General features: G+C 40.8%; 1 protein-coding gene and 2 non-coding genes across 4 annotated transcripts; 2 read left to right on the forward strand and 1 right to left on the reverse strand.

The window, feature by feature from the left end:
• The first annotated feature begins 878 nt into the window (after positions 1–878).
• CWF19L1 (CWF19 like cell cycle control factor 1) lies at positions 879–26823 on the forward strand. Of its 2 annotated transcripts, XM_004320956.4 has the most exons (14): positions 879–994; positions 3823–3907; positions 5134–5212; positions 6048–6149; positions 7577–7791; positions 9726–9844; positions 12469–12553; positions 14179–14319; positions 15226–15340; positions 16099–16178; positions 21040–21249; positions 22872–22991; positions 23440–23537; positions 26387–26823. In XM_004320956.4, the coding sequence occupies exons 1-14, from the start codon at positions 972–974 to the stop codon at positions 26529–26531; spliced, it is 1617 nt and encodes a 538-aa protein (XP_004321004.1). In that variant the 5' UTR covers positions 879–971; the 3' UTR covers positions 26532–26823. The 2 variants fall into 2 exon arrangements, with proteins under 2 accessions (XP_004321004.1, XP_019795382.1); XM_019939823.3 differs by lacking the exons at positions 879–994; positions 3823–3907; positions 5134–5212; positions 6048–6149 and having other exon boundaries at positions 7621–7763.
• On the forward strand, positions 22534–22681 carry LOC117308586 (small nucleolar RNA SNORA12). The gene has a single exon (XR_004522682.1). It is a non-coding gene; the product is annotated as a small nucleolar RNA SNORA12 (small nucleolar RNA).
• Positions 25519–25653, reverse strand: LOC117308577 (small nucleolar RNA SNORA70). Its single transcript, XR_004522673.1, has one exon. It is a non-coding gene; the product is annotated as a small nucleolar RNA SNORA70 (small nucleolar RNA).
• Positions 26824–27370: the final 547 nt, after the last annotated feature.

The raw sequence follows: 27370 nt of genomic DNA on the forward strand, positions 1-27370 counted from the left end.
ATATCTTAACTGAGGTTTCCTCTTCCTGAAATTATCACCTGCCCATGCTTGATAAACTTCTATTCTTCTTCAAGATTCCGTCTTGACCTCTACTACTAGGCTGGGCTGTATTACCTCCAGAGCAGAAAAAATATCAATGTGACAGCAGTACAGAGGCATCAATATTTTAAGGCAGTTAACTTGATTTTTCCCAAAAAAGCATTGTAGAAGTTGTGAGGAAAATCAGAACTTTGTTGTTCTTCCTTAAACTTATTTTAAGTTTTAGTTAATTTTGAATTGCTTGGCTGCATTTCGTGAGTCTCCCATGCCCCTCAGTTGTCAGGAACTCTTCCATTTCCTTAAACACTGTTGTCTCCAACCAATAAGGCCTGAATTCTCCAAAAAACTCAATGTCATGAAAAACAAAAGGTAGGTGGGCCATCGTAGATTAAAAGAGACTAGAGGGACTTCCCCGGTTGTGCAGTGATTAAGACTCCGTGCTTCCACTTGCAGGGGGCGCGGGTTCCATACCTGGTAGAGGAACTAAGATCCCAGGTGCCCTTGGTGTGGCCAAAAAAATGAAATAAAATAAAATCGTGTATTACAAATTTCCCATGTACTCTTTTTTTAAAAAAAATATTTATTTATTTGGTCTGTCTTGCCCACGAGAGTTACATCATTAGGTTGGGGCCAACACCGTACAGAGAGTTTTCTAGCAATTCAATAATTTCAACTGCCCCCAAGTAAAAAATTACAATCGGAATGTTTTTCGTCCTTTGTCCCTTCTTCTCCACGCTCCTGGTTTCTTGATTCCTGCTCGAGGCAAAACCACCTGAGAGAGGCATCTGTCCCTCGGCGCTCTCCGTAGGTAACTGAGATTTCATTGGCTGGGAGCGCTGACGTCTTATCGTAGTGCGGCCGCCTTTTCCGGAGGAGCGTGGGTTCGTTTTCCGTATTTTCGGTGGTCGTCCCAATCCGGGGTAAAAGGGCAGATGGCTGAGAAACCGCTGCGCCTGTGAGTGATCCTGAGTATGAAGCGCGCGCGCACGCGTGTGTGTGTGTGAGAGAGAGTGACCCTGAGTCTGAAGCATGTGTGTGTGTGACCCTGAGCCTGAAGCGGGTTGTGTGTGTGTGTGCGCGCGCGCGCGCGCTGGAGGGGGTTTTCTAAAGACAGAAAGGCGGGGGCGGAAGCCCGGCGGCTGCTGGTGAGCTTCGATCGCGTCTTTGCCTGGCCACTGCCGGCCTCTTTCCTGGCCGTTTTCGCTTCTGAAGAGGGGCACTCTTGGCGACACTCGCTGAGAGAGGAGGAAGCTCCTAGCGTCAGGCCTTCTCCATGTTAGGCCGTCTTGGTCTCTGACATCATTTCCCCTTCGTTTCTCCTCGCAGTATATTTACTAGCCAAAAATTGTAGGCATGGGGCCCATTGATGGGCTCTGGGCAGTGGTCGACAGGAGAGAGAGACAGGGCCTTTGCCCTGGCGCGCTTTTTGAGGAGATGGTGAAGAGAGGACTTCCATTCATTCATTCATTCAACAGTATTGATTGAACAATTGCAGTGTGCCGGGCACTGTGTTAGACGTTGCACAGATGGAGTTCCTGCCCTAATGGATCTTACAGTTTAGGGAAACGTATATTAATCAAATAATCCAGATAAATGTTGAATTACGGCCCTGATAAATGTCAGGAGGAAAAGGTTCACGGTTCTGGGAGGGTGTATAGGGTATTTGGATTAATGTGAGGAATCAAGGTAGTGAGGATTGAGCCTTGATTAATAGTTTTGTCTTTATCCTAAAAAAGTTACTGGATCACTGGAATGTTTAAGAACGCCTTGGCATGATCAAATTTTCATTTTGGAAAGCGATTCTGGTTGCAACGTGAAGAAAAAATTATAGCCAAAGTAGAAAACAGCTAGGATTAGATAGCGTAAAGGCAGAGGAGAAGTGCGGGGGTTCAAGGTTTATTAAGGAGAGGACATCAACAGGGTTTGGAGGTGGTTTGGTTATGAGTGAGAAGGTGTCAGCATTGTCCTGGTCCTAGATTTCTTTCTTCAGTGGGGTAGGAAACACTGGAAGAGGGCCCAGATGAGGAGATGATGAACTTTGAGGTGTCTTATGATGTACAAACTGGACAATGGCTCTCCCCAAAACAGAGATGATTCCATGTGACAACTGCTATGAGAGAGGAAATGCAGGATCCTGTGGGAGCACCAGGATTTGGTGACTGATAGGGGCTGGAGGGCTTCCTAGAAGAGGTGGTGCTCAGAAGATAAGTGAAAGTGGTAATAATTTATTACAGAAATTGCTCTGAGGAGCTATATGGATTTCTGATGTTTTGAGAAGAGGACTTTCTGAGCGGTCAGGAAGGCTTTAGAGATGTGATAGACCTTGAAGGATGGGAAAATTTTAGACTCAAGATGGGTAGTGTGGGACTGTTAGGAGAAATAACTACCCCAAGGGAATGGCAGAGACAGAGAGTGATCAGATCGACAGTAGGGAAGGTTTCTGTTATGGAAACTTGGAGAAAGCATTGGGAAGAGAGATCAGGAACTTGTGGAAAGCTGTGGTTCCTCAGGCAGTGGAGTTGTCTTAATGTTTTTGAGGAAAGAACATTAAACTGCTGGCTTTACGTAGGGTGGACAGGAAGAAGGGAGAGTATTAGAGGAAATGTAAGTATATCCTTTGCGTTGTATCCAATACCAGATTCACCGTATTTCTCTCTGATTCTGCCTCTGCATAAACTACAGGACTCTCAGTTGCTCAACCTTGTAATTATCCTCCGTTCCTACTTCTCCACTCCAATTTGTGTTCAAGTCTTCAGAATTCTAAATTTCTCGTCTGTTTCTCTCCTCCCCATCTTCATTTGACATTGCCCTCTTTGCTGGTATTTTTGCTTATAGTCACTTGTTCCTCCAGACCATCTTTCAGTCTGTTACTAAAATGATCTTTCTAAAACAGATATGATCGTTTCACTACTCGCATTTTCACTACCTTGAAAATGTTCAGTGGTATGGACAGTAAAGAACACCAGAAAGACATACTGACAAAACAAGAACTATAATATTTCAAGATGAGTTAAAAGACATTAAGAAAATGATATGAGAAGTGGAAAAACCATGTAAATCAAAAGTATAAAAACTCAGAAATGAGATTATAGAACAAGTTACCTCAAAACTTAGGGTCAGTCTGCCTTACAAACCTCAGGTCTTGTCAGTTTCTATTTCCCTACCCCATAACACTTTACACATACCTCCTATTATTGCCCTTGTTCATATAAATTTATAACTATCAGCGTATCTCCCCTTCCCTGATTGTGTACTCTTTGAGGCTTGAACTGAGTCTCTCTCTTCTTTATACTCCTAACGTGTCCTTAGCATAGTACTTGGCATACTGCACTTAGCAAGCATGTCGTAGATGTCCTGAGTGTGTTTGTTGAATGGATGAATGAAGCCCTGTGCTAAGATAGTGGTAGTGGAAACGAAAAGGACAGGATGACTTTGAAAGATATTTGCAAAAAGGAATTGAGGAGACGATGACTGGATGGGGGATTTTTGGGTCTTGGTAACCAAGTTGGCAGTAGACTCAGCCACAAAACTTGGCAAGTGAGAATAAGCTGGTTCAATTTTGGAGGAAATGATAAGCTAAATTTTAGGTATGGTGAAGTTATTGGTGAGACCTTTAGGTGGAGCTGCCCAGTGGTCATTAATAGTTCACATGCAGTGAACCTCTCAGGTAACCTCAGAGACTGGATCACATATCTCCCTAATCCAGGAAGACTAGGGTATACCAAACCTGGCAGGCTTATTTGTGTGTCCTGCATTGCCTTAACATTTATGTCTTGTTTGCAGCTTGGCATGTGGAGATGTTGAAGGAAAGTTTGATGTTTTATTCAATAGAGTTCGAACAATTCAGAAGAAAAGTGGAAACTTTGATGTAAGATGTTTCTTTTTACTGCATTTAATTTGACTGTTGTAATCAAACATAGTAAAATAAAGTTGGGGCTCCTTTATACATTTCTCAGTCAAACACATACTCTCCTTTTTTGTTAGACTGAGTTCCTTTTTTTTTCTTATGTATACAAATTTATTTATTTATTCTTGGCTACATTGGGTCTTCCTTGCTGCACACAGGCTTCCTCTAGTTGTGGTGAGCGGGGGCTACTCTTTTCTGCGGTGCACGGGCTTCTCATTGCCGTGGCCGCTGTTGTTGCGGAGCATGGGCTCTAGGTGCGCGGGCTTCAGTAGTTGTGGCACGTGGGCTCAGTAGTTGTGGCTTGTGGGCTCTAGAGCACAGGCTCAGTAGTTGTGGTGCATGGGCTTAGTTGCTCTGCAGCATGTGGGATCTTCCGACCAGGGCTCAAACCCGTGTCCCCTGCATTGGCAGGCAGATTCTTAACCACTGCTCCACCAGGGAAGTCCGAATTCCTTTTCTGAGCATGGGAATTTAGTAGCTGAAAAGTGGTGTGGGAAGGGAGATGTGTTTACTGTAGACCCTTCTATACTTTTTTGAATTTGAATTTTGTTACTTTATTACTGTACGCAAAACTGAAAACAGACTAGCAGAACCTCCCTAAGTGATTCTGACCCTGGGTTTGGGAAGCACAGATCTATTTCATGGGTATATGGTATGAGTGAACTCATAGCATATGTGCAAATGCTTCACAGACTAAAGAGTCCTATGTAATTGTTATGTGTTGTTGCCAGCTAGACTGTAAATTTTTAGAGTACAGAAGAGTATTCTGGATATGGGGATAATTTGTTCATTGGGTTAAAGGTTGAGTAAGACAACAAGCAGGAAATGTGTCCTTTATGCCCTGTATCTCTCAGGGTATCTAATATTGTTTTGTATTTTGCAGAGAGATTTTTTAAGGTTGATGTCTCCATTTTTCCCTGACCCTCTTGTCTCTTTCCCCAGCTTGTATTTGACATCCAGGGAGCCAAAATTTAGGAATTCATAGAATCAGTAACTACTACAATTGTTGTAAAAAAATTATGTTTAGAAATTCTGTAAATTGATTAAGGAAATTCTGTAAATCGATTAAGGAAACAACTGAGATCATTAAATAGGATAATTAGCTCAATAACGTTATTATCAATTAATTATGTACTATTTGATATTATTTAAAAATCTCATATATCTGTTTAAAAAACTCATTTTAGCTGCTGTTGTGTGTAGGAAATTTCTTTGGCTCCACTCCAGATGCTGAATGGGAGGAATATAAAACTGGCATCAAGAAAGGTACAGAACTTTTTTTTTTTTTTTTTTTTTTTTTTGCGGTACGCGGGCCTCTCACTGTTGTGGCCTCTCCCGTTATGGAGCACAAGCTCCGGAGACTCAGGCTCAGTGGCCATGGCTCACAGGCCCAGCTGCTCCACAGCATGTGGGATCTTCCCAGACCGGGGCACGAACCCGTGTCCCCTGCATTGGCAGGCGGACTCTCAACCACTGCGCCACCAGGGAAGCCCCAGAACTTATTTTTAACATATGATTTCTAATAAAGTTTCAAGGCTACATGGTTCTTGCCTAGTTGTTTTTCACACATTAGTGATTGAAGAGTTTGCCTTTGATTTCTGCATTGACCTGGGAAGAATGCCTATATATCTAAATGTTCACATTTTGAATTTGGTTGGATTTAGTTCCAGAAAAAGAATTCTCTTCTCAGTAGGAAGGAATTGAATAATGCAACCATATGTGTTCTTTTTTTCCCCTAGTTTCAGTGTTTTTTATTAAGCTCTTTGGGGTCTGTGTTTTCCTAACTATACATTGACCATCCTCTCTAAGATGTTACTTCATCAGCCTAGTGATACCATTTAGTAGTCAAGCCACAAGGTTGGTTGTAGGATATCCTATGTGGTGACCGTGTTCCATGTATAGGATTGCAGACTCTTTTTGGCCATGCCATGTGGCTTGTGGGATCTTAGTTCCTGGACCAGGGATCAAACCCGTGCCAGGGAATTCCCTAGAATTGCAGACTCTTTACTTTTGCTACAAGTGTTTTTCCTATGAGGATACAGTTCTCAGGTTCCAAAGCAGATCTTCTAATAGCTGGTGTCATGTCTGTTTCTCTCACTAGCTCCTATTCAGACATACGTGCTGGGTGCCAATAACCAGGAAACAGTAAAATATTTCCAAGATGTTGATGGGTGTGAATTAGCTGAAAACATTACTTATCTGGGTAAGTTGATATCTTGTGTGTTTGTAATGAACATAATGTGTCCCAGGAATTAGCCTCCAAGGAAATTTGTGGCTGGATTCATCTGCCATTACTGCCTGAGAGAATGGGGATCAGGGTTTTTTTTCCTGAAGTCAGTGTCTATACCTTTAAGACTATGTCATTTTTCCTATGTTGTCTCCCACCTCTCCCCAATCTCCTTGTACTTTCACAACCCAATATATACTCTTTCAGCCAACTAGAGGAATAAAATATTTGACTACAGTGTTTGAAGTACGTCAGGTATAAATTGTGTTAAAAAAATTCTATGTATGTGGTCTCACCATATAACATTGCTAGATGTACACAGCTTATTTGTTAGTTGGACTCCTAATTTGCTATAGCTCTAGGTTTCACTGAGGTTTTGAAAAACTCAAGTTTTTAGTGCTGATACTTGGGTTTTTCACTGCTTTTGTCCTTTTTCTGATTCCAGGTCCACTCTTCAATTCCAGGTTAAAATTGTTCCTCCACAACCCCCTGAAACTCTTAGTGGTTCTTTCAATGTCTGGCTGTTGTAAAAAGCACTGTCAAATTTTGCTTTTCTTCTCCACTTGCTCCCCTCCCCCCACCACTACTGCTTCTTGGATCATTCAACTCACTTTTATCTAAAATGGCTCAACTGGTCTTCACATTTCCTCTCTCTTGGTCTCTCATTTCTTTAGAAAGCTTCTACATTTCCTTTGCTATAAGTGCTCTTTTTATAGTTTTTTTTATTAGTATGTGTGTTCCTTTTTTACTTTATTATTCTTTGTTAGTCAATATGTGTGTTCCTTTATTAGTTAGTATGTGTGTTCTTTTATGAGTTAGTATGTGGAAAGAACCATTTGAGAAGAAGAGACTCAGTAGATGAAAGGGAAGTGAAAATTGATGGAACCAGGGTTCTGGCGGCAGCAAGAAGGAAACGGAATCAAGGGCACAAGCTATGAATAAATTTAGATGATGGCAGAGTCTCTTAATTTTTCCCAAGTAATTGTTTTTTCCAAATGTTTTCCTTCATTTGGAAGCTTCTGCCTTCATGAAGAGTACATTTATTCTAGACTATAGCTTACTCACAGCTGCAATTATTTTTTTTTCTTCTCAGTGCCTCTCCCTGTATCCAGGTGTCTAGATTTCTTTTAGTCCCTTTGGAGTCTCTAGAAGGCAGAAAGCCTTTTTCTTAATCAGTGCTTCCTAGGTTTTTTCATTTGCAAGGCACCTGGGGCAATCAGACTGTGGGCTCCAGCAGCCTTCACATAAGGACTGCTCTTACTTACTGAACAGGAATACTGTTGTAGCCATCCAACATTGAGACCTAGGAGCTGGAAGTGGGGCATGGGGAAAGAGATTCATCACCAGAGTGACATTTCATTCAGCAGTTTGACTAAAACTTGTCCATTTTTCTTTGAACCCAGGTCGTAAAGGTGTCTTCACTGGAAGCTCGGGGCTGCAGATTGTGTACCTCAGTGGGACAGAGTCCTTAAATGAACCTGTCCCAGGTTACAGTTTTAGTCCCAAGGATGTGATTTCCCTGAGAACAACGCTGTGGTCAACATCCCAGTTTAAGGGTGTTGATATCTTGCTCACATCCCCATGGCCCAAGTATGTGGGGAACTTTGGGAATTCTTCTGTGAGTAGTATTTGTTCAGTTGGAATTTCTAAAAGCAAATTGCAGTGGCTTAATTTGAGCTTTTTTGCTCTTTATGTGACTATTTCAGCTCTTAGTTCCTTTCAGTACAAATCTTTTATGAATTTTTCAGGTTACTTAAAGCCTTATTGGCTGACCAAAGCAAAAGTTGATCTTAATGAAAGCATGATTCACTGAAGAGAGGATGCTGAAGTCTTACTTATAAATGAATTTTTAAAAAAAATTATATTCTCTGCTTCAAGTACCCTTTCTCAAGCTTCTTAAGAAGTTTTGAGGGGTCACTAATTTTCAGTGAAGAGATTTGTAGCTAGTGGCAGCTCTGTAGTTTTATTTCCCCCTTTCCATTCCAGATTATATCTTTTTGGCTATCAACATATTTTAAAAGGTGGAATCATCATGGGATTGAGGATAGTGATCTAAAAGTTGGGAAACAATATATTGAAAACTTAGTACTTTTCTAATGGGAAAGCTTTAATGTTGGAACGTATTGGAGCGTGCCATGGCGTTCGATCTAAATATTTTTGTAGGAAGAGGGTGTACACCAGGTTGGTGAGTGACAGCTATCATGGGGAGCTACCTTGGTGGAAATCAGCCTAAGGAAGACCTTGAAAGGTTGTATGTGAGCGCAGAAAGCATCAGCTGAACTTCAGTGAAGGAAAATGTAAGAATGCATTTAGGGACAAATATCAACTCCTAGATGTAGAGTTGTCAGATATGATCCAGAAAAGGGCCTTGTAGACCACTCTGCCAACTTCAACATAATGTGTCCATGACTAAAAAGGCCAACGAAATACCAGGCATTGTCAGGATTTTGAAGGGAGAAGGGACAACACTTTCTTCCCCTTCCACAAACCTATGGTTATTCTGCCACTAGTATACAAGAGGCAGTGCTGGTTGCAGCGTAGAGAAGATACAGCAGAACTAGGGAAGATCCAGAGAAAGACTACTAAAGTGGTGATGAGAGAAAGACACGTGATACTCTATAAGGAAGAATGAACAGCAGTGCTAAAAAAGTTTACAATTTTTGATTAAAGTAGATTTTGATGAAAGTTTATAAGTAATCATACAAGGTATTTATAGGGGAGAAAACAGTATATCTCACTAGTCCCTAAGGTACTGTAACTAACCTCAAGGCCAGTTCCCTGCCCTTCAGCAGACACCTGAAGGAGGCAAGCATAAGACAAAAGGAAGGTTTTGCTTTACTTAGTGGAAAATTAACTCTGGTAATTTCTTTATTTCCAGTTAATACCTTCTCTTAGAATGAAGTTCATAAATAATGTTATGGATGAGAGAGCACATAATTTATTGTTAATGGAAGCTCTGGGAACAAACCTAACTTTTGACAGACTTTGTATTACAAACTGTGACAAGGGCACGGTTGTGCCCTTCCACAAGCCACACCTTCCTTGACTGAAGCAAAATAAAGGATTGTATGCTTATGTGATGAAGTCCTTGAATGTTCTACGGCAAATATTCTATGGATCCTAGGGGCCCTGAAAGCTAGCTTTTAATTTTGATCTTCTGCAATGACTATGACTGTCTGCATTGTCAGAACTACAGGAGCACAATGAAGCAACTTATAGACGTACTACTGTCTGTGGGCTCCAGAGAGAGTGCTTACTTTCCAAAAAAAGATTGTAATAAACCTTGTTTTGGGTATTAGTATGGAGGAGTTACCTTCTCCCTTAACCTCTGGCTTCCAACAACTGTTCCTATTTCTGCATTTGTAATAGCCCAGTTCCCCTTATGTGTTGAGATTTCTCTGATGCCATAAGTATGGAATTCATGACGCGAATCCTGCTGCCCACATTGTAGCCACATAAATATTCCAAAGACGTTTCAAAGTGTCTTGTTATATCTCTGCATTTCATGATAACTCTTAGGTCTGTTATGATGACTAAGTTTCTATTTACTAGGGAGAAGTGGATACCAAAAAATGTGGCTCTGATTTGATCTCCAGTCTTGCCACAGGCTTGAAACCAAGATATCATTTTGCTGCATTGGAAAAGACTTACTATGAGAGGCTTCCATATCGGTGAGTAGCATTTCATTCTTTTTGTTTTTTTGAAGAATTTGCCTGGATTTTCTGTGTAAACTTCTCATGTTCATTTCAGCCATATAATATCTTGGTTTCTTTTAGTTACTCAGGCATGAAATGAGTGACTTTCAAATCATTCCAATTCTCTGAGTTTGGTTTCCTAATTTGAAATACAAGGGATTGGATGATACTGTATCATCCAATGTATCATTTAAAGCCCCTTAAAGGTTTGAGGGTCTGACATAACAATGCTGTTTAACTATCATAGCTTGATGTACAGTAAGTCCTGTTTTGATCAGGTTAAACGGTTACTCCTTGTATAGTCTTTTTTTTTTGCGGTACGCGGCCTGTCACTGTTGTGGCCTCTCCCATTGCGGAGCACAGGTTCCGGATGCGCAGGCTCAGCGGCCATGGCTCACGGGCCCAGCCGCTCCGCGGCATGTGGGATCTTCCCGGACCAGGGCACGAACCCGTGTCCCCTGCATCAGCAGGCGGACTCTCAACCACTGCACCACCAGGGAAGCCCCCTTGTGTAGTCTTAAACTCAGGATAATCACCTAAGAAGTATTTCAATTTAGGAATCAAGAACTTGTATCAATTTTTTCTCTCTCTCTCTTTTTTCAGTATAGCTTGGAGATGGAGTTTTTAAAGGATGTATTACAGAGAAAATAAAACCAGTGTTTTATAAGTAATAGAGCTAAGTAAAGTTAACTCTGAAACATCTTCACTTTAAAGGCATGGGTAATCCCTAAAATGATTTATAAAAACCTTTTTTTTTAATATACAAAAGCAATATATGTGTTGTTGAAAGTTCAAAAAATATAGGTGAGCAAAAAGAAGAATATAACCTGCCCTTTCCCTGTAATCCCACAGCCTAAGGTATAACCATAGGTACTACGGATTTTTCTTTTATATCTCCATATATGCATTCCAGAAAAACCTCTTGTTCTCTGAAACCATGCACTAGAAACAGAAAGGTTATAGGAATAAGCCACTCAAAACTTTTAAGGATCCAAATATACGTTTCTCTGACGAACATAAACCAGTGGCCAATAGGCACATGAAAAGATGCTCACGCATCATTAGCCATTAGGGTAATCCAAATCAAAACCAATGAGATACCACTTCTCACCCCACTAGGATGGCTATAATCAAAAAGACAAATAATAAGTGCTGATGAGGATGTGGAGCAGTTGAAGCCCTCATACGTTGCTGTGGGAATGTAAAATGGTACAGCTGCTTTGCAAAAATACTTGGCATTTGCCTACCATATGACCCAGCAATTCCACTCCTATTCCAAGTGAAATGTAAACATAGGTTCACAAAAAACTTGTACACAAATGATCATAACAGCATTATTCATAATCGCCAAAATGAGGAAATGACCTAAATATCCATCACCTGATGAATGGGTAAATAAACGGTGGTATATCCATATGATGGAATGTTATTCAGTAAGTAAAAGGAATGGAGTACTGATGAAAGCTACATGTGTGAACCTTGAAAAGATTATTCTAAATAAAAGAAGCCAAACACAAAATACCACATATTACATGATTCCATTTATCTGTAGTATCCAGAATAGGCAAATCCATAGAGATAAGAAGTAGATTAGCGGTTGCCAGGGGCTAGTTGGAGGGAAATGGGGAGTGACTGTTAATAGATACAGGGTTTCCTTTTTTAGATGATGAAAATGTTCTAAAATTAGATAGTGGTAGTGGCTTAGTATATGTCAATATGCTAAAAACTGGTGAATTATATGGTATTTGAATTAGATCTTAATAAAGCTGTTAAAAAAAAAACAGCAAAAAACCCTGTACAACTTTTTTTTTTTTACATCTTTATTGGAGTATAATTGCTTTACAATGGTGTGTTAGTTTCTGCTTTATAACAAAGTGAATCAGTTATACATATACATATGTTCCCATATCTCTTCCCTGTACAACTTTTTAACCAGGGCTGTAACAAAAACCCATAACTATCATAATAAAAATACTGGCATTTTTTTTCTAGGGAACATAGACACTCATGTATTTTTATATTTTTCCTAGGAGAATGAAATCATGCTATGTATTACCATTTGAAGCATTACCATTCCACTTAAAACTCATTTCTCTTTGTTTTTCATTATTATAGTTTTTTATTACATAAAAGAAGAGAGAATAGTGTAATGATCCCTCCTGAACCCATAACCTACTTCAGCAGTTATCAACATTTTGCCAATTTTCCGACTCTTTTAAAGCCAAATTTAGAGTTTTTTGTGCTTTTCAAATACGTGACCTCATTTTTTTCCTAACAGCAGCCCCGGGAAGTAGGGATGATTATTCTACTAGATGGACAGGTAACATCTGAGATGTTACTGGTGGTGATGTAGTGATAGACTTAGGACCTGTGCTTTTTTCATGGCCCCATGGAGTCTACATATTTCATAATTGCAGATCAAAAATAAAGTTTGTTGGTGGGAATTCCCTGGCAGTCCAGTGGTTAGGAGTCGGCGCTTTCACTGCTGGGTTCAATCCATGGTCAGGGAACTACGATCCCGCAAGCCTCGAGGTGCAGCCAGAAAAAAAAAAAAAAGGTAAAGTTTGTTGGTAACCTATTATCTTTCCAATATGTTATAGAAACCACATCATTCTGCAGGAAAATGCACAGCACGCCACCAGGTTCATAGCTCTGGCAAATGTTGGAAATCCAGAAAAGAAAAAGGTAAATTTTGAGTATTTGGTGTTTGGTTAATATTTATTGTCTGCCTGATAAATGTTCCTCTTGCCAAGTTTAGCATTCAGATCTTCTCTTCTCCCCAACTGCGATGTCCCAGTACTTCAGTGACTTTACTCTTTATAATAATATGGTAATGAAAGGTCAGGTTTCCTTGGGTCCTTTGTAGGAGATTTTAGAGAAGGGTTTGGGAAAATAGGCCCAGTGGAACAAAGGCAAAATTTCAAATGAATGATGTCTTTCTTCCCACATCCATGTGGTCGTCTCTATGGGTATTTTTCATGAGTTTGACCTCAGATGGTACTCTTGTTTTGCTTCTTTTAGCAACTTCATTTAGCAGAAATAATAAAACCTTCCCAAGGATTTACCTAAGCCCTCGTTGGCTTTGGGAATCTTAGTGATACCTTGAATCCTCCTTTATACTGGAAAACAGTGCAGGTGAATGAAAGAGGGTATACCAGAAAAGTATATTGTTCTCACTTCCCTGAGAGCACTTCTGATTCTGTAGGGCCAAAAGCAGGATATTGTGGATTGGAATAGCTAAAGATCAGAACAGTCAGTCACGTGGGAAAATATATAAATTATCTGAAGATTATCCTACTATAATATGCCGTAAACAATGTACATGCAAAAGATAAATATTTTGTTTTTTTCCATAATATCTTAAACTTTTAGGCCCAATGCATTCTTAGCAAGTTTAGATTTGTAATTTTTTTAACTTCCTTCCCTCCCTCCCTCCCTTCCTTCCTTTCTTCCTTTTTTTAAACTGCCCTTTCAAGACCGAGCATCACTCACAGTATTTTTAGTCTATTGCTTTACTTTCAGGGACATGTTAGCCTTAACCCTAAGCAATGCATACTTCACTCAAAGAATATGCACATTTTAAAATTTGGAAAGTATTAGTAAATTCATTTCAAAATTTTGTTCCAGTTTACACCCCTACCAGCAGTGTATGAGTCTGTTTTCTCAATGGGTAGTGTCAAATTTTTATTAACATTTTTTGCCATTATGATATAAGAAGGTTGTGTATCATTGTTAATTAGTTGTATTTCCCTGATCAGTAGTGAGGTTAAGCATCTATTCATATCTCACGTAGTTTTCAGTATCTGTGCCATTAGTCCATGGTTTTAGATATTTATGTGAGTATTTATTTCTTTGCTACTAGTCCCTAAGAAAATCTATCAGCATATACCAGCAGAAATTGTATAAAATCAGAGGGAAACACTAAGTTGTCCAATTCAGTTTTCATTAGAAAAAAAGAAGGGCAGTGCAGTGACTATGGACAAAGTGCACAAAGATAAAGGACCCAGAGACAGAAGCAGTTTGTCTTCAAGGGTTATGGAGCAAGTCCCTCTGGGCCTTGCAGTGATAGTTGTTTTGTGTAAGGGCTGGGCTTTGATTAGTTGCTTGTTACTTCATCAGCCCTTGGTTTGCCCCTGCAGGGATCACTGAAACGGCATTGCTGTGGATTCTCTGAACCACACATGGGCTGGTTGCTGCTCTTTAATCTTACTCAGTTTCTGAAGCTTTGTGTGAAATGTTATAATAAAATAGGTTGGTTACATTTGCACAAACAGTATTTCCCTTAATATTATGTTGTTCTTCTCCCAAAGTATCTTTATGCATTCAGTATTGTTCCTATGAAACTAATGGATGTAGCAGAACTGGTAAAACAGCCTCCAGATGTCACTGAAAACCCTTACAGAAAGTTTGTGAAGCAAGCATCCATAGGAAAGCAGATTCCTGCCCCTGAGGTATGTTCTGACTGAGAGGTGGCATTTTCTGGGCAGGATTGCCCACTACAGGTGTCCTTTTCCTGGTTATAGTTTAATTCATAAGGCAAGTTTAATCCCTCGAATCTAAATCTTTTTCTTTCCTTTGGGAAATCATGCTGGTGATTAGAAAGCCTTAGTAGATTTCCAGTAAGCTCAATGTGTTTTTTGTTTTGTTTTTGTTTGTTTTTTTAATTATATTTTGGGGTTAACAGTTTCATATTTTTAGTCTTTCATTGTCTAAACTTGGTTCATATGTTGGGGTTACACATGTAGAGTCTTTCCTTGTCTAAAGTTAATTCTCTGTTCTTAACTCTTCAGGCAAAGATCCCAACTGCTTGGTAGCAATGTAATTTGTGATTTTATAATGAGTGGTATAGGTGAATAAGATTTACTCTGAAGAAATTTCTTAATAGCAGACTTTTCTGAAATTCGTTTTCCCTTCACTAAAGCAAGGAATGTCAAGTTTCCTTACTAGTATGCATTGTCTACTTTCTCAGACTTTTTTTCTTATCTTTTTAATTAAAACTCAGAATTGTTTGATCTGTGAAATTGTAAGACTGCACCATGGCCCTACTGAGAGAGAAAGGGAAAGGAATGTGGGTGGGTTCATGCTATTCTGTTTTAGGCAAGAGTTGCTGTATAACTTGCATTTTAATTCACTTTTCCAAAGGGATAAATTTGGTGGTAGCTTGGATAAGTGTTGAGAGGTATGACTGAGAGTCCAGGCATCAGGATTGGGAAAATATTTTTCTTCTCTAGAATAGGCAGAAAGGGCAGGGAGGAAAGACATGACATGGCAGGAACATTCCCTTGTATGTGGATGGTTGGCTACTTGTCTAAAGGTTAGTTTAATAACATTTACTCTTCTACCTTTGGCTGTTCCAGGAAGATTCAGCCTGTCAGTTTTTCTTTGATTTAAATGAAAAGCAGGGAAGGAAGCGTTCATCTACAGGCAGAGATAGCAAGTCTTCTCCTCACCCAAAGCAGCCTCGCAAACTTCGTAAGTACCTTGGTTCCAGAGGTTTCTTATGTGAGCAAAAACTGTTATTTTGGGTCTTGTTTGGGAAGCAGCATTGCTAAGAGAGCCTCTTTTGGCAGAAGAAGATTGTATATTGAATCATTAGGACCAATAAGAAAAATAAAAGAATGCAAAGGTGGCCTGACTTTGAGGCTGTCTGAGGCTATTCCTGTCAGAACTATGGAAAAAGCTCCTTTCCATCATGTCTGTAAACGTAAGGTTAAGAGCCTACAAAACCAGTTTGGGTTTATAAAATAATAGAATAATCAAACTGGTAGAAAAGACTTACAGCTATTACATTGAGATCCTCTTTCTCCACCCCCTTGTTTCAAAGATGAAGAGGCTGACTTCGGGAGGGTACACGTACTCCCAGGGTCATGTGGATAGCTGGTGGCATGACTAGAACTAGAATTAGGGCTCCAGACACCCAGTTGAGTGTTCTCTCATTGCAGTTAGTTGCCAGTTACATGCTACTTTAGTCAATATATGGTTATCACATGGATCACCTACCTGTGGATTGGTTACAAATTCAGAACTTTTAATAGAGGTTTAGTTTCATTGATAATGGTAATGGGGGCAGGGGTCATAGTGGGAGCACAGCAGACACAGTCCGTTGTGGCAGTACTGTGTACATATCAGTGTTTGCAGGTTGCAAAGATCAGACAAGGCTGAATTCTATAGGGTGGTTATGTGCTGGAGTGCTTGGACCATGGTAACATTTGTCTTTCTTCCACATGAAGCTCAGCCTCCAGGACCCTGCTGGTTTTGCCTTGCCAGCCCTGAAGTGGAAAAGCATTTGGTGGTCAGCATTGGCACACATGTGAGTTACTTCCATGAACCTTTTACAGAGGAGACACCTGTTTGTTTTCTGTTAACTTTATTGAGTCATAATTTACATATCATAAAATTTACCTAGTTTAAGTGTGCAATTCAGTGATTTTTAGTTAACTCACTGATTGTACAGCCATCACATAATAGTTTTAGAACATGTTCATCACTCCAATAAGATTCCTCATGCCCATTTACAGTTAGTCTCCATACCCACCCACAGCCCCAGGCAACCACTAGTCTCTTTTTTTTTTTTTTTTTTTTTGTGGTATGCGGGCCTCTCACTGTTGTGGCCTCTCCTGTTGCGGAGCACAGGCTCCGGACGCGCAGGCTCAGTGGCCATGGCTCATGGGCCCAGCCACTCCGTGGCATGTGGGATCCTCCCGGACCGGGGCACGAACCTGTGTCCCCTGCATCGGTAGGCGGACTCTCAACCACTGCGCCACCAGGGAAGCCCAACCCCTAGTCTTTTTTGTCTTCATTCCTGTCTGGGCATTTCATATAAATGGAATCGTACAGTGTCTTTGTGTCTGGCTTCTTTTACTTAGCATAATGTTCTTGGTGCTCATTCATGTTGTAGCATGTGTCAGTTTTCTATTCCTTCTGGTCAAATAGTATTCCGTTGTATGGATAGACTACATTTTGTCTATTTATTCGTCAGTTGATGGACATTTGAGTTGTTTCCCCTTTATGGCTATTAATGAACATTTGCATACATGTCTTTGTGTGAACGTATGTTTTCATTTCTCTTGGATAGACACCTAAGGAGTGGAATTGCTTGTAATTTTATGTTTAACTTTTTTTTTGCGGTACGCGGGCCTCTCACTGTTGTGGCCCCTCCCACTGCGGAGCACAGGCTCTGGATGCGCAGGCTCAGCGGCCATGGCTCACGGGCCCAGCCGCTCTGTGGCATGTGGGATCTTCCCGGACTGGGGCACGAACCTGTATCCCCTGCATCGGCAGGCGGACTCTCAACCACTGCGCCACCAGGGAAGCCCTATGTTTAACTTTTTAAGATACTGCCAAACTATTTTTCAAAATGGCTGTACCATCTTGTTTTCCCTCCAGCAATGTATGAGGGTTTCTGTTTTTCCACATCCTTTGCCAACATTTGTTATTTTCTATCTTTTTGACTAGAGCAACTATAGCAATTCTCCTGTGGTTTAGTAGAGCCAGTTTCACAAGATTGCTCCTTCTCTCCCTCCTCTCTGACAAATAGGTATGGCTCTCCTAGGGTGATGTTTTTATGTAATTCTTGAACTTTATATGTTTTTATTTCATACTACTTGGGGGTGATGAGTTGCTTTTTTGAATTACTATTTAAAACAAGGATTTTCTTTTCTTTTTTATTTTTAATTAATTTATTTTTGGCTGTGTTGGGTCTTCGTTGCTGCACACGGGCTTTCTCTAGTTGAGGTGAGCAGGGGCTACTCTTCGTTGCGGTATGCGGGCTTCTCACTGCGGTGGCTTCTCTTGTTGCGGAGCACGGGCTCTAGGCGCGCGGGCTCAGTAGTTGTGGCTCACGGGCTCTAGAGCACAGGCTCAGTAGTTGTGGCACACGGGCTTAGTTGTTCCATGGCACGTGGGATCTTCCCGGACCAGGGCTCGAACCCGTGTCTATTGCATGGGCAGGCGGATTCTTAACCACTGTGCCACCAGGGAAGTACAAACACAAGGATTTTCTTTGTCCCAAAAAGGGAGTCTTCTGTTGCCTTTACACTCATATTTGGCTAAAAATGTTGACATTTTTTTATATCTTCAGATTTAAAAACTTGAGTTTATTAATTTTTATTTGTGATAATTATGCAATGTTGGGAACTGACTTACACTGATTATATAAAAGACTAAAGTGATAAATTCTCAGTTTTGCCTAGTAGTAGAGGATATAGCTTCCTAATGACGGGAATACCCACATCCACATTCCTGGTATGGGTATCTGGGAACCCAAGATAATAATTACAAGATTGCTTGGTAAGCACTGAATCAGACTATGAGAACTGGATGATTTTGAGAAGGATTTTATTCAGGCTGTGGAAAGTTCTGATGAACTATGTGTGTCTCACAGTAAAGTCGTCCTATTTCAGATTTCCCCAGATACTTTTCCTTGGGCAGGGCTTGATTAGGTATTAAATAATATTAGTTTTTGACCCTCATTCCTCTGGGATTCATATAGACCATTATTCTTCTTTTTCATTCATTTAGAATGAAAGAAGCTTAATTTTCAGGGTTAACATTTGCACCCTAGTCTCCCATGACTAGAATTGGCTATTTCCCAAGGCTCCTGAGGAAAATATTTACAAATCATTTCTTAGTGTGTGATGCTTCTGCGGACAGATACTTTCATCCATTTTTCACTGATTTATTCTAATTTTGTTTCCTGGGGATGACCTTTTCCTCAGCTTGTCCTGACAGTGAGGGCCCTCTTCTGTGGGCTCCTGTAGACTGACTAGAATCTGTGTCATCTTACACTGGAAGTCATATCCCTCTCCTGCCATTATTGTTTGACTGAAGAGTCCCAGTCATTTGCATTTAATTTTTATGTCTTGCATATTGGCACACTCCTGTCGGTAGGGGGAGCATGAATGGGGTCAAGGCCTGTGACACAGCTGGGCCATAGAGCCTGTGGATGAACTCTTCAGTGGGAAGAGACGCAAACTTGAAAAACTCTTCTTTTTATAGGAATACCTTTTTGGATTAACTCTCTTGGATCTTGGTTTCCTCCTTGGATTAGTGCATGCTATCCTTCTCTCCCATATGGTATGGTATGGGGGAAGGCTTCAGACTGCCTTCTGTTTCGGAAACAATAGGTTCAGAATGCCATGCAGGGCACAAGAGATTTGGAATGGGTGACTTAGCTCCGTGCTGCTCTGGGCCTCCAGGAGTGATGGCCTTTCCTTTCCATTTATTGTACCTTTCTATTGCCTAGGGTATCTGGCTTAGGGTATGAGCCTAGGGGATAATCAGGAAACCTGTTTGCTTCTCATCTTGACCTAAAGCTAGAGGGGCAAAAAGTATCTCAGATTTTGATTGTGGCCCAACCCAGCACCCCAAGTAGGAGGTCACATGATGATTTTAGCCTAGAGCCTACCTAGTAATCAAGTTTACACTTCCCTGCGCTGTCCTTTGTTGTTAGAAACCTCTTGGGAACCTCTGGTGACCTGTGGGTGTCTGGCACAGGGCTTGGAGTCCCCTCTGTAGCCACTCCTCTTGATCTCCTTTCATTACTTTTTCCCCCTGGCTTTTTCTCTGTCTTTGCCATGCCTTCCTCAAGGAATATACATAGAAGTATGCTAATGGCCCATGGCTATAAATTGGTAAAAGCAGGTATGGGCTGCTAAGAGTCCAGAATAACTATTGCAAAATCCATGCATTTGTCTATGGGAGAAATATTCATTCAGGTCCTACTTATACATTTGAGATAAAATTAGAGATAATTCAAGTATAGAACAGATTATAAGTTGAGAGTTTGAAAAGAAGGGAAGAGATCGGCCAAGTGTGAAACTATTCACAAGAACTAGAAGGTACTGCCTTGGGGGGTGCTATTTAGTCTAGACTAGAAACTTCAGTAGCTTCAGTGCACACATCACAGTATAAAAACTGCTGTTTATGGCGGTGACCCACTGACATAAAGGAAAGGCTAGAAAATTCAGGCATCTAGAGTAACCTTTTAAAACAAACACAATCAAAATGGTTATTAAAAATTTTTTTTAATGTTTTAGCACATATGAGGTTTTGATGAACTTTAGTCATCTGGGATATTAACTCTATAGATGTGTTCAGTCCTCTGTGCCAAGGAGATCGAGGATGATCACGCTTTAGTTTGTTTCTGATACTTATCCTGTCATTCTATTGGGCTTTCTCAGTGTAGATGAAAAATAAATGACTCCTTCCTTCAGCCTTAACTTTGAACCCACCACACTAAAAGTATACTTTGGATTGTTTTTCTAAAGCTCCAGTACCTTCATTTGCCTGCGTTGATATTCACTGGCCCTTTCTCTACTCACTCAGTGTCTTCCCTTCAAAGAATGTCTGAGTGGTAGAGCAGTCTTGCATGTTTAGGTTTTGACAGAAATATTTTTAGTTGCTGTTTAGCTGCCGGCAGCCATTGTTGGGAACTACAGTTTTTTTGGATGTACCTGAGTTTGAGGTTTCTTCTTCTTCCTTCCCTGTTAGGTTATGTTTGCTTTCATTTTGTAGAGGTTAGTCAGCAGCTTAAGGCTGTAGGGACACTGGATGCTAATCATGTCATCTTTGCCTTTTTCATGAGCCTAAGAGGTGTATTTAGGGGGTGAGGTTGGGTGTCACTGTAAGGAAAGTGGTTCATTTGAAGTCAGAAGTGGTATCTTTCTTTGACTGGGGGTGATAATAAACTGAAAAATTGCTTTCAAGTTCAGAGCCTGGGAGGAAAAACCAACCGTCTGTTCCAGTCTCCTTCAGCTCTGGTGTGTTTGTAGCCAAAAGCCGGTCTGCGTGCTGCTCATTGGCTCCCAGTTCATTTGATAGTTGCATAGAAATTTGTTGCATCTGGGAACTCCCTGGCGGTCCAGTGGTTAGGACTCCACACTTTCACTGGCGAGGGTGCGGGTTCAATCCCTGGTCAGGGAACTAAGATCCCACAAGCCGTGCAGCCAGAAAAAAAGAAATTTGTTGCATCTAATCTCGTTCTTCAGCAGGTGCTTGACAACATTGTTGTTATAACCTCTAAAATTAGATTTTTTTAAGAGGAGAATTTCTACTGAGAGCCTCTTGAGCACTTTTCCCACACCCTTGGGCTCACGCTCTGTAGAGGCTTTTCTCCCTGAAGAATCACACATGCAGTATTGATGTCTCACTTCTGTGTGCTTCCTCTTCAGTGCTACCTTGCCCTGGCCAAAGGAGGCTTATCTGATGACCATGTCCTCATCCTGCCCATTGGACACTACCAGTCAGTGGTGGAGCTTTCAGCAGAGGTGGTGGAAGAGGTTGAGCAGTATAAGGCAACATTGAGGCGCTTCTTTAAGAGTCAAGGCAAACGATGTATTCTATTTGAGAGAAATTATAAGAGCCATCACCTCCAGCTACAGGTAGGTGGTCTCTGCCCAAGAACTTGGAAGGGCTGTATGGGGACCTGGATATTGATAAATATTTAAATAATGTTAATTTTTTTGAAGTACAGTTGATTTACAGTATTGTGTTAGTTTCAGGCATATGGCAAAGTGATTCAGTTTTACATATATATATATATATATTTTTTAAGATTATTTTCCATTGTAGGTTACTACAAGATATTGAATATAATTCCCTGTGCTATATTAGTAAATCCTTGTTGTTTTTCTATTTTATGTATAGTAGTTTGTATCTGTTAATTTCATACTCCTAATTTATCCTTCCTCCCCTCCCTTTCCCCTTTGGTAACCATAAGTTTGTTTTCTATGTCTGTGAGTCTGTTTCTGTTTAGTATATAGAGTCATTTGTATTTTTTTTTTCAGATTCTACATATCAGTGATGTCATATAATATTTGTCTTTCTTTGTCTGACTTCACTAAGTGTGATATTCTCTAGGTTCATCTATCTGTGTTGTTGTAAATGGCAATAGTTCATTATTTTTTATAGCTGAGTAATATTCCATTGTGTGTGTGTGTGTGTGTGTGTGTGTATATATATATATATATATATATAAAAAACATATCTTCTTAAGCCAATCATCTGTTGATGGGCACTTGGGTTGTTGTGTAAATTGGTGCAGCTGCTATGGAAAACAGTATGGAGGTTCCTCAAAAAACTAAAAATAGAGCTATCTATGATCCAGCACTCCCTCTGCTGGACATATAACCAGTAAAGATGAAAACTCTAATTCGAAAAGATACATGTGTACCAGTGTTCATAGCAGCACTATTTGCAATAGCCAAGACATGGATACAACCCAAGTGCCCATCAACAAATAATGTTAATTTTAATACTTAATTTTAATTAATATTTAAGTATTTGATTCTAATATAAGGTTAGGTATTTAAATAGTTGATTTCATATTTAAAATATTTAATATGAATTTTCATATAATATTTAAATAATATTCATTTAAAAGGTTAAAGAGTTTCTAGTGATAAGTCCAGAGATTTTACAGGGATTCACAGGGTAGTGCATGGCAGTACAAGTGAATAGCACAGATAGTAAGTGCCTTGTTGAGAAAAGGAATGGGTAGTCGAGGAAGGTTCCAAGAAAGGTGTGGGCCTTGATAGAGTTTGGAAGAGAGTGGGTATTTTGTGTGAAGCTCAGCATGAGTGGCAGCTCAGAGGTAGGAAATAGTCTCAGATCCTGCCTGGGGCTAGCAGCTCAGAAATTCAGAGACTTATGGATAATTTGATTGTCGTTGTGGTGGTTTTCTTTCTGGCACATTTGTTAAGTTTTCAAATGGGCCTGACTCTGCCACATATATTATATAGGAGCTGGCAAAGGCTTAATGACAAAGAGATCTCTTTCTAGCCTTTCCCACATCAGAGATGGGCTCCCACATGTGGCAGACAAGCTCATAAGTTTAAGTCCTTACAGACAGGCTGACATAGACCTGTCTGGCCTGAGGAGAATCTCTGCTGAGGGGTGTTTCTCCACCCCTGTGATGGATTTGCTACGTCTCAGGGACTGCGGGAGGCATGAGCTCTCTGAGACCTGCATGAAGAATTTCTCCTGCTCCTCCCCCCCGCTCCAGGTCATTCCTGTGCCCCTCAGCCGCTGCGCTACTGATGACATTAAAGATGCCTTCATTACTCAGGCACAGGAGCAACAAATAGAGCTGTTGGAAATCCCAGAGCACTCAGACATCAAGCAGGTAAAACAGGAGGGGAAGGTCATATTCCAGGAGAAGTAAAGACCTGGTTTCTGACATGTTGAGCCTGAGGTACTCAAAGGTGTTTAAAAAATGTTAAATGGGCAGGTGACAATTTGGTACTAGAGCATGGGGTATTGATTAGACTAGAGATGAAGATGATATTACATCAGTGCCTTAATGCTTTCCTGGGAAGAGCAAGAAATTAGAAATTTCCTAAGGCAGGAACTTAGGAAGGTAGGTGCTACTGGGAGGATCTTTGTAATATCTGCCAGTTTGGCTTTTTAAACTCTAGTTCCACTAAGTGGCTTGGGATTTATATCTGCTCACATCCTTTTTCTTGTGCTTCTAAGCTGAATTCTTTGCCAAATTAAAGCTTTAAAGAGATGGGCTGGGATTTTTGACTTTTAAAGCACTATTGCATGTCCTCATATGACTCTGTTTACTTTAGATTGCACAGCCAGGAGCAGCATATTTTTATGTTGAACTTGACACAGGAGAGAAACTTTTCCACAGAATTAAAAAGAATTTTCCTTTGCAGTTTGGAAGGTTTGTACATTTTTCTTATTTTAAATGTATTTTCACTAGACCTACTCTGAACGAAGTAGTGGGCTGCATGGCCAGTTGAGTAAAAAGCCAAACAAGGAACAGTCCTTGCCCCAAGGAACCAATAGTCTTAGGGCAAGTCAGATGTTTACATATATGACAGTAATGCAATGCAGAGTGTGAAAAGTACCGTAACAAAGTTTTGAGGAACAGTGTACTTTAGAAATTCAGAGAAGGGAGAGCCCATTTCTACGTGGTGGAAGGCATCTTGAAAGGGCTGAAGTTGAGCCTAAGAGAGATATTTAGAGGGTAAACTTTGGCATGTGGGCATTCTAGCCCAAGGGAGGAAAATGCTATTATTAATTGAACATGTGCTTTGTGCCAGACACTGTGCCAAGAACTTTCCATGCATTGCCTCATTTAATCTTCCAAACTCTGTAAGGTAAGTACTGTCATCCCAATTTACCAGTATGAAGAATGAGGCTCTGGAGGAGTGCCAATAGAACTTTCATGATGATGGACATGTTTTATAAAAGTACACTGTCCTATACAGTAATCACCAGCCACATTACTAGTGACTACTGAGCACTTGAAATGTGTCTAATATGACTGAGGAACTCAATTTTTAATTTAATTTAATTAGGATTAAATTTAAATATGTCAGGCTAGTGGCTTCTATAGTGGACAGCATGGCTCTAGAGTGGTTAGGTAGCTTGTCCATGGTCACACAGTGACCTGGCCTGCTGGACCCCAAAGATGTGAGGTCTTAACTCACAACTCTGTAGTGTCCTAAAGGTCTGGACGAGGCTTCATTTTTGCTCCTCATATCATGGAGAACATGACTGCAGAACTATACAGGGAGTGGTATAAATTAGGTAGAGAATGAAGACAGGAATTTGCTGGCAAGAAGAGAGAGTATGGAGGGGAGTTGAAAATGTGCGGAACAGGTTATCTGATGCTGGTGTCTGTGATTTGCAGTGGTTTTTTCCCTAGTTAGAACTGAGCTTTGAGTCAATCTTGAACCCTTTTTGGAGCAATTTGGAAAGCCTCCAAGAGATTGCCACCATTGGATAAGTCCAGTAAACGTAGTTGTCTACATTTTCAAAAAGATAATAAATGAGAAGAAATGTGTTAGGAGCTTCAAACATCTGACATTATCTTTGTGTTATTGATTCAGCAACAGACACAGGTGTGGACACTGATGACACAGGCACATAAGCTCACAAAGGATAGAGTCTCTGAATGATTTTGTGCTCTTGGTAGTTGGTTGTATTTTCAACATTGAGTATTTTTCACAATAGTAACTTACAGTTACATAGCATTTTACAGTTAACGAAATACTTGAAAAGACGTATTTTTTTTCCTGCTGCACAAGAAGGGCGGTTCTGTCTTCATTTTACAGATGGCGAGGTAGACTGATGGTCTGCCCAGAGAACTAGAACTTGAGCTTAGGTCCTTTGACTTTTAGAAGACTCATGTGATTTGTTTTCAGCCTTTCTATTTACTGTAGCTTCAAAGTGGAAAATGAACCATACAAATGTACAAACAGAGTTCTTTTCTTTTTTTTTTGACAAGAAAGGATTTATTGGTGGGCACGAGTAAGGAGGGGACGGTGCCAAGGCTCTCGCAAGTGCAGGCCCACCATGTGTCCAGGGGCCACGATTAGGGATATATTTGACCCCACAGCCATCCAGGATGAACTGCTTTTCTGCCACCATGTTTTCAGATTCATTTAAACTTAGTTAAATTAAGCCCCACTTCTTGGAGACATGGATCTTCTGGCAGCCAGGGAACTTGAACTTCGCCCTGTGGAGGGCCTCAATCACATGTTTCTTGTTCTGCAGGAACAGTTGTGGATGGACATTATGACTTGGCCAATGTGGACCCTGGCCGCTGTGCCCTGGGGCTTTCCCAAGGCACCGTGCGTACCTGTCTGGAGCCTAGATCAGGGACAGCATGCCAGTCATGAATGTCCACTGGAAAGGGCTGTCTCCAGGGTCCCTTAGGGCAACCCATAGAGGCAACAGGCTGCATACACTACTAAGAAGGCTGCTGTTTGCAGTCATTGCACACTGGGGCCCCATGGGGAAAAGAGCACAGTCAGCTTAATTGGCTGCAAAGGAGTTATTTCTAATATATCAAAATAAGTAAAAGTATAAAGCGGTGGCATTTAGAAGGTAGCTTGTGTATGTGGTGGTTTTGTTGACATTGAGTCTGTGCTGTTGTGCCTACGTAGGCCTGAGTGCACTAGAAAGAGAGGCAGAAAGTCAGAGTGGGATATGATACTAGGTGCCTGACTTTTCACCTCAGCACACTAATGGCCCGAGATGACAGAACTAGAGTTTAAGGCAGGATGTAATTACAGCTAGTTTGGTGCTTTGATTATGTTGTCTCCATACATCAGAAAACTCTTATTTTGCATTTCATAGGCAAGGAAATCAAGGCACAGTGATGAAGTAATCTGTTCAAGTCACAGATAGCGAGTGGCAGAGCTAGGAATGGAATCCAGTCCCTGATATTTCTGATATCAGGGGCTGCCCTCTTTCTACTGTGCCATGTTGCTTCTCTAGGTACCAGTAATGTAGTTCCAAGTTGTTCAGAGAAGTAAATGGAATTTGAGGGGCTAGAAGAGCTAAGACCTGAGCGGGTCACTTATAACAGGCATGACTTTGATAGATAGAATGGCAGAGATGGCTCTCAGGGCAGAGAAAATGGTATGAGCTAAGTCAGAGAAATTTGCATACCTTCTTTGGGTGATGCTGAGTGGAGCTCTCTGGCTGGAGAGGAATCGAAGGAAGAGTGGGTTTTGGACTGATACTGTCCGTTTTGACTTCTTTGTGCTTTTTCTGCAGGGAGGTCCTGGCTAGTGAAGCTATCCTTAATATTCCTGACAAGTCTGACTGGAGGCAGTGTCAGATCAGCAAGGAAGAGGAGGAGACCCTGGCTCGTCACTTCCGGAAAGACTTTGAGCCCTTTGACTTCACTCTGGATGACTGAGCAAAGGGAAAAGCACTTTATGAACTTCACAGGATGTAATGGCAGCCTGTTTTTTGAGAAACAACAGTCTCCCACGGGGACTGTTTCCCTGCCTCTTTTTTATGTATTCCCATGGAACCTGCCTGCAGCAAGAGGCCTAAGATTGAATATTTTTTAGAAAAAGTCACATTCTAGGATGAAGATCTTATGTTAAAAGCATGTCTGTCATCAAACTCCAAGTACAGCTTGTTTTTATCAACATTTTCAAAAATATTTAGACTATCATATAAAATCCAAATGCTTTTTCATGGTTGGGAAGTGTCTTGTGTTCATGTTACCTATAACCATTGAAATGAAGTAGTGTGTGTGTATAGTAGGAGGGGCCAGGGCTTTAGGCCCAGGTGTTATCCCAGGATCTCACAGGTGGCTTCTCACTGAACAACCCAGGATGGAGAAGGCCTTTGCCATTTTTCTCTTATAGCAGTCATCTTACTGATATAGAAGAGCTCATTCAGTCCTTCAGCAAATACTTAACTCCTATGTGCCAGGCATTTTTCAGGCTCCAGGAGTATAGCCATGTCCCAGCATGATCCCTGTTGTCCAGAATTTATAGTCTAATTGGGAAGAGGAGGGGCAGATTTTTAAAAAGAAGACGAGTTCTCCTTTAGATACTGAGTTTTAGTTGCTGTTTGATAGTTACTAATTCATGGAGATCTGGTTTGGTGATAGGGTTTTGGGGCTCATCAGGGTATAGGCCATAGGTGAAATTATGAGGATGGATGGAAGTAGGGTGAATACAGTCCTAAGCTGAAGATGACTACCTGAGAAATGTCAATATTTAAGGAGTGCTCGGAAATAGA

The sequence above is a fragment of the Tursiops truncatus genome, chromosome 16 (genome assembly GCF_011762595.2).
Source record: "Tursiops truncatus isolate mTurTru1 chromosome 16, mTurTru1.mat.Y, whole genome shotgun sequence".
In the NCBI taxonomy this organism is placed as follows: Eukaryota; Metazoa; Chordata; class Mammalia; order Artiodactyla; family Delphinidae; genus Tursiops; species Tursiops truncatus.

Coding starts and splice junctions, on each gene's coding strand:
- CWF19L1 (XM_004320956.4), top strand. CDS start 972: ATGGCTGAGAAACCGCTGCGCCT. Junction 5,213..6,047: donor TAAAACTGGCATCAAGAAAG/GTACAGAACTTT, acceptor TTCTCTCACTAG/CTCCTATTCAGACATACGTG. Junction 22,992..23,439: donor AGCACTCAGACATCAAGCAG/GTAAAACAGGAG, acceptor TGTTTACTTTAG/ATTGCACAGCCAGGAGCAGC.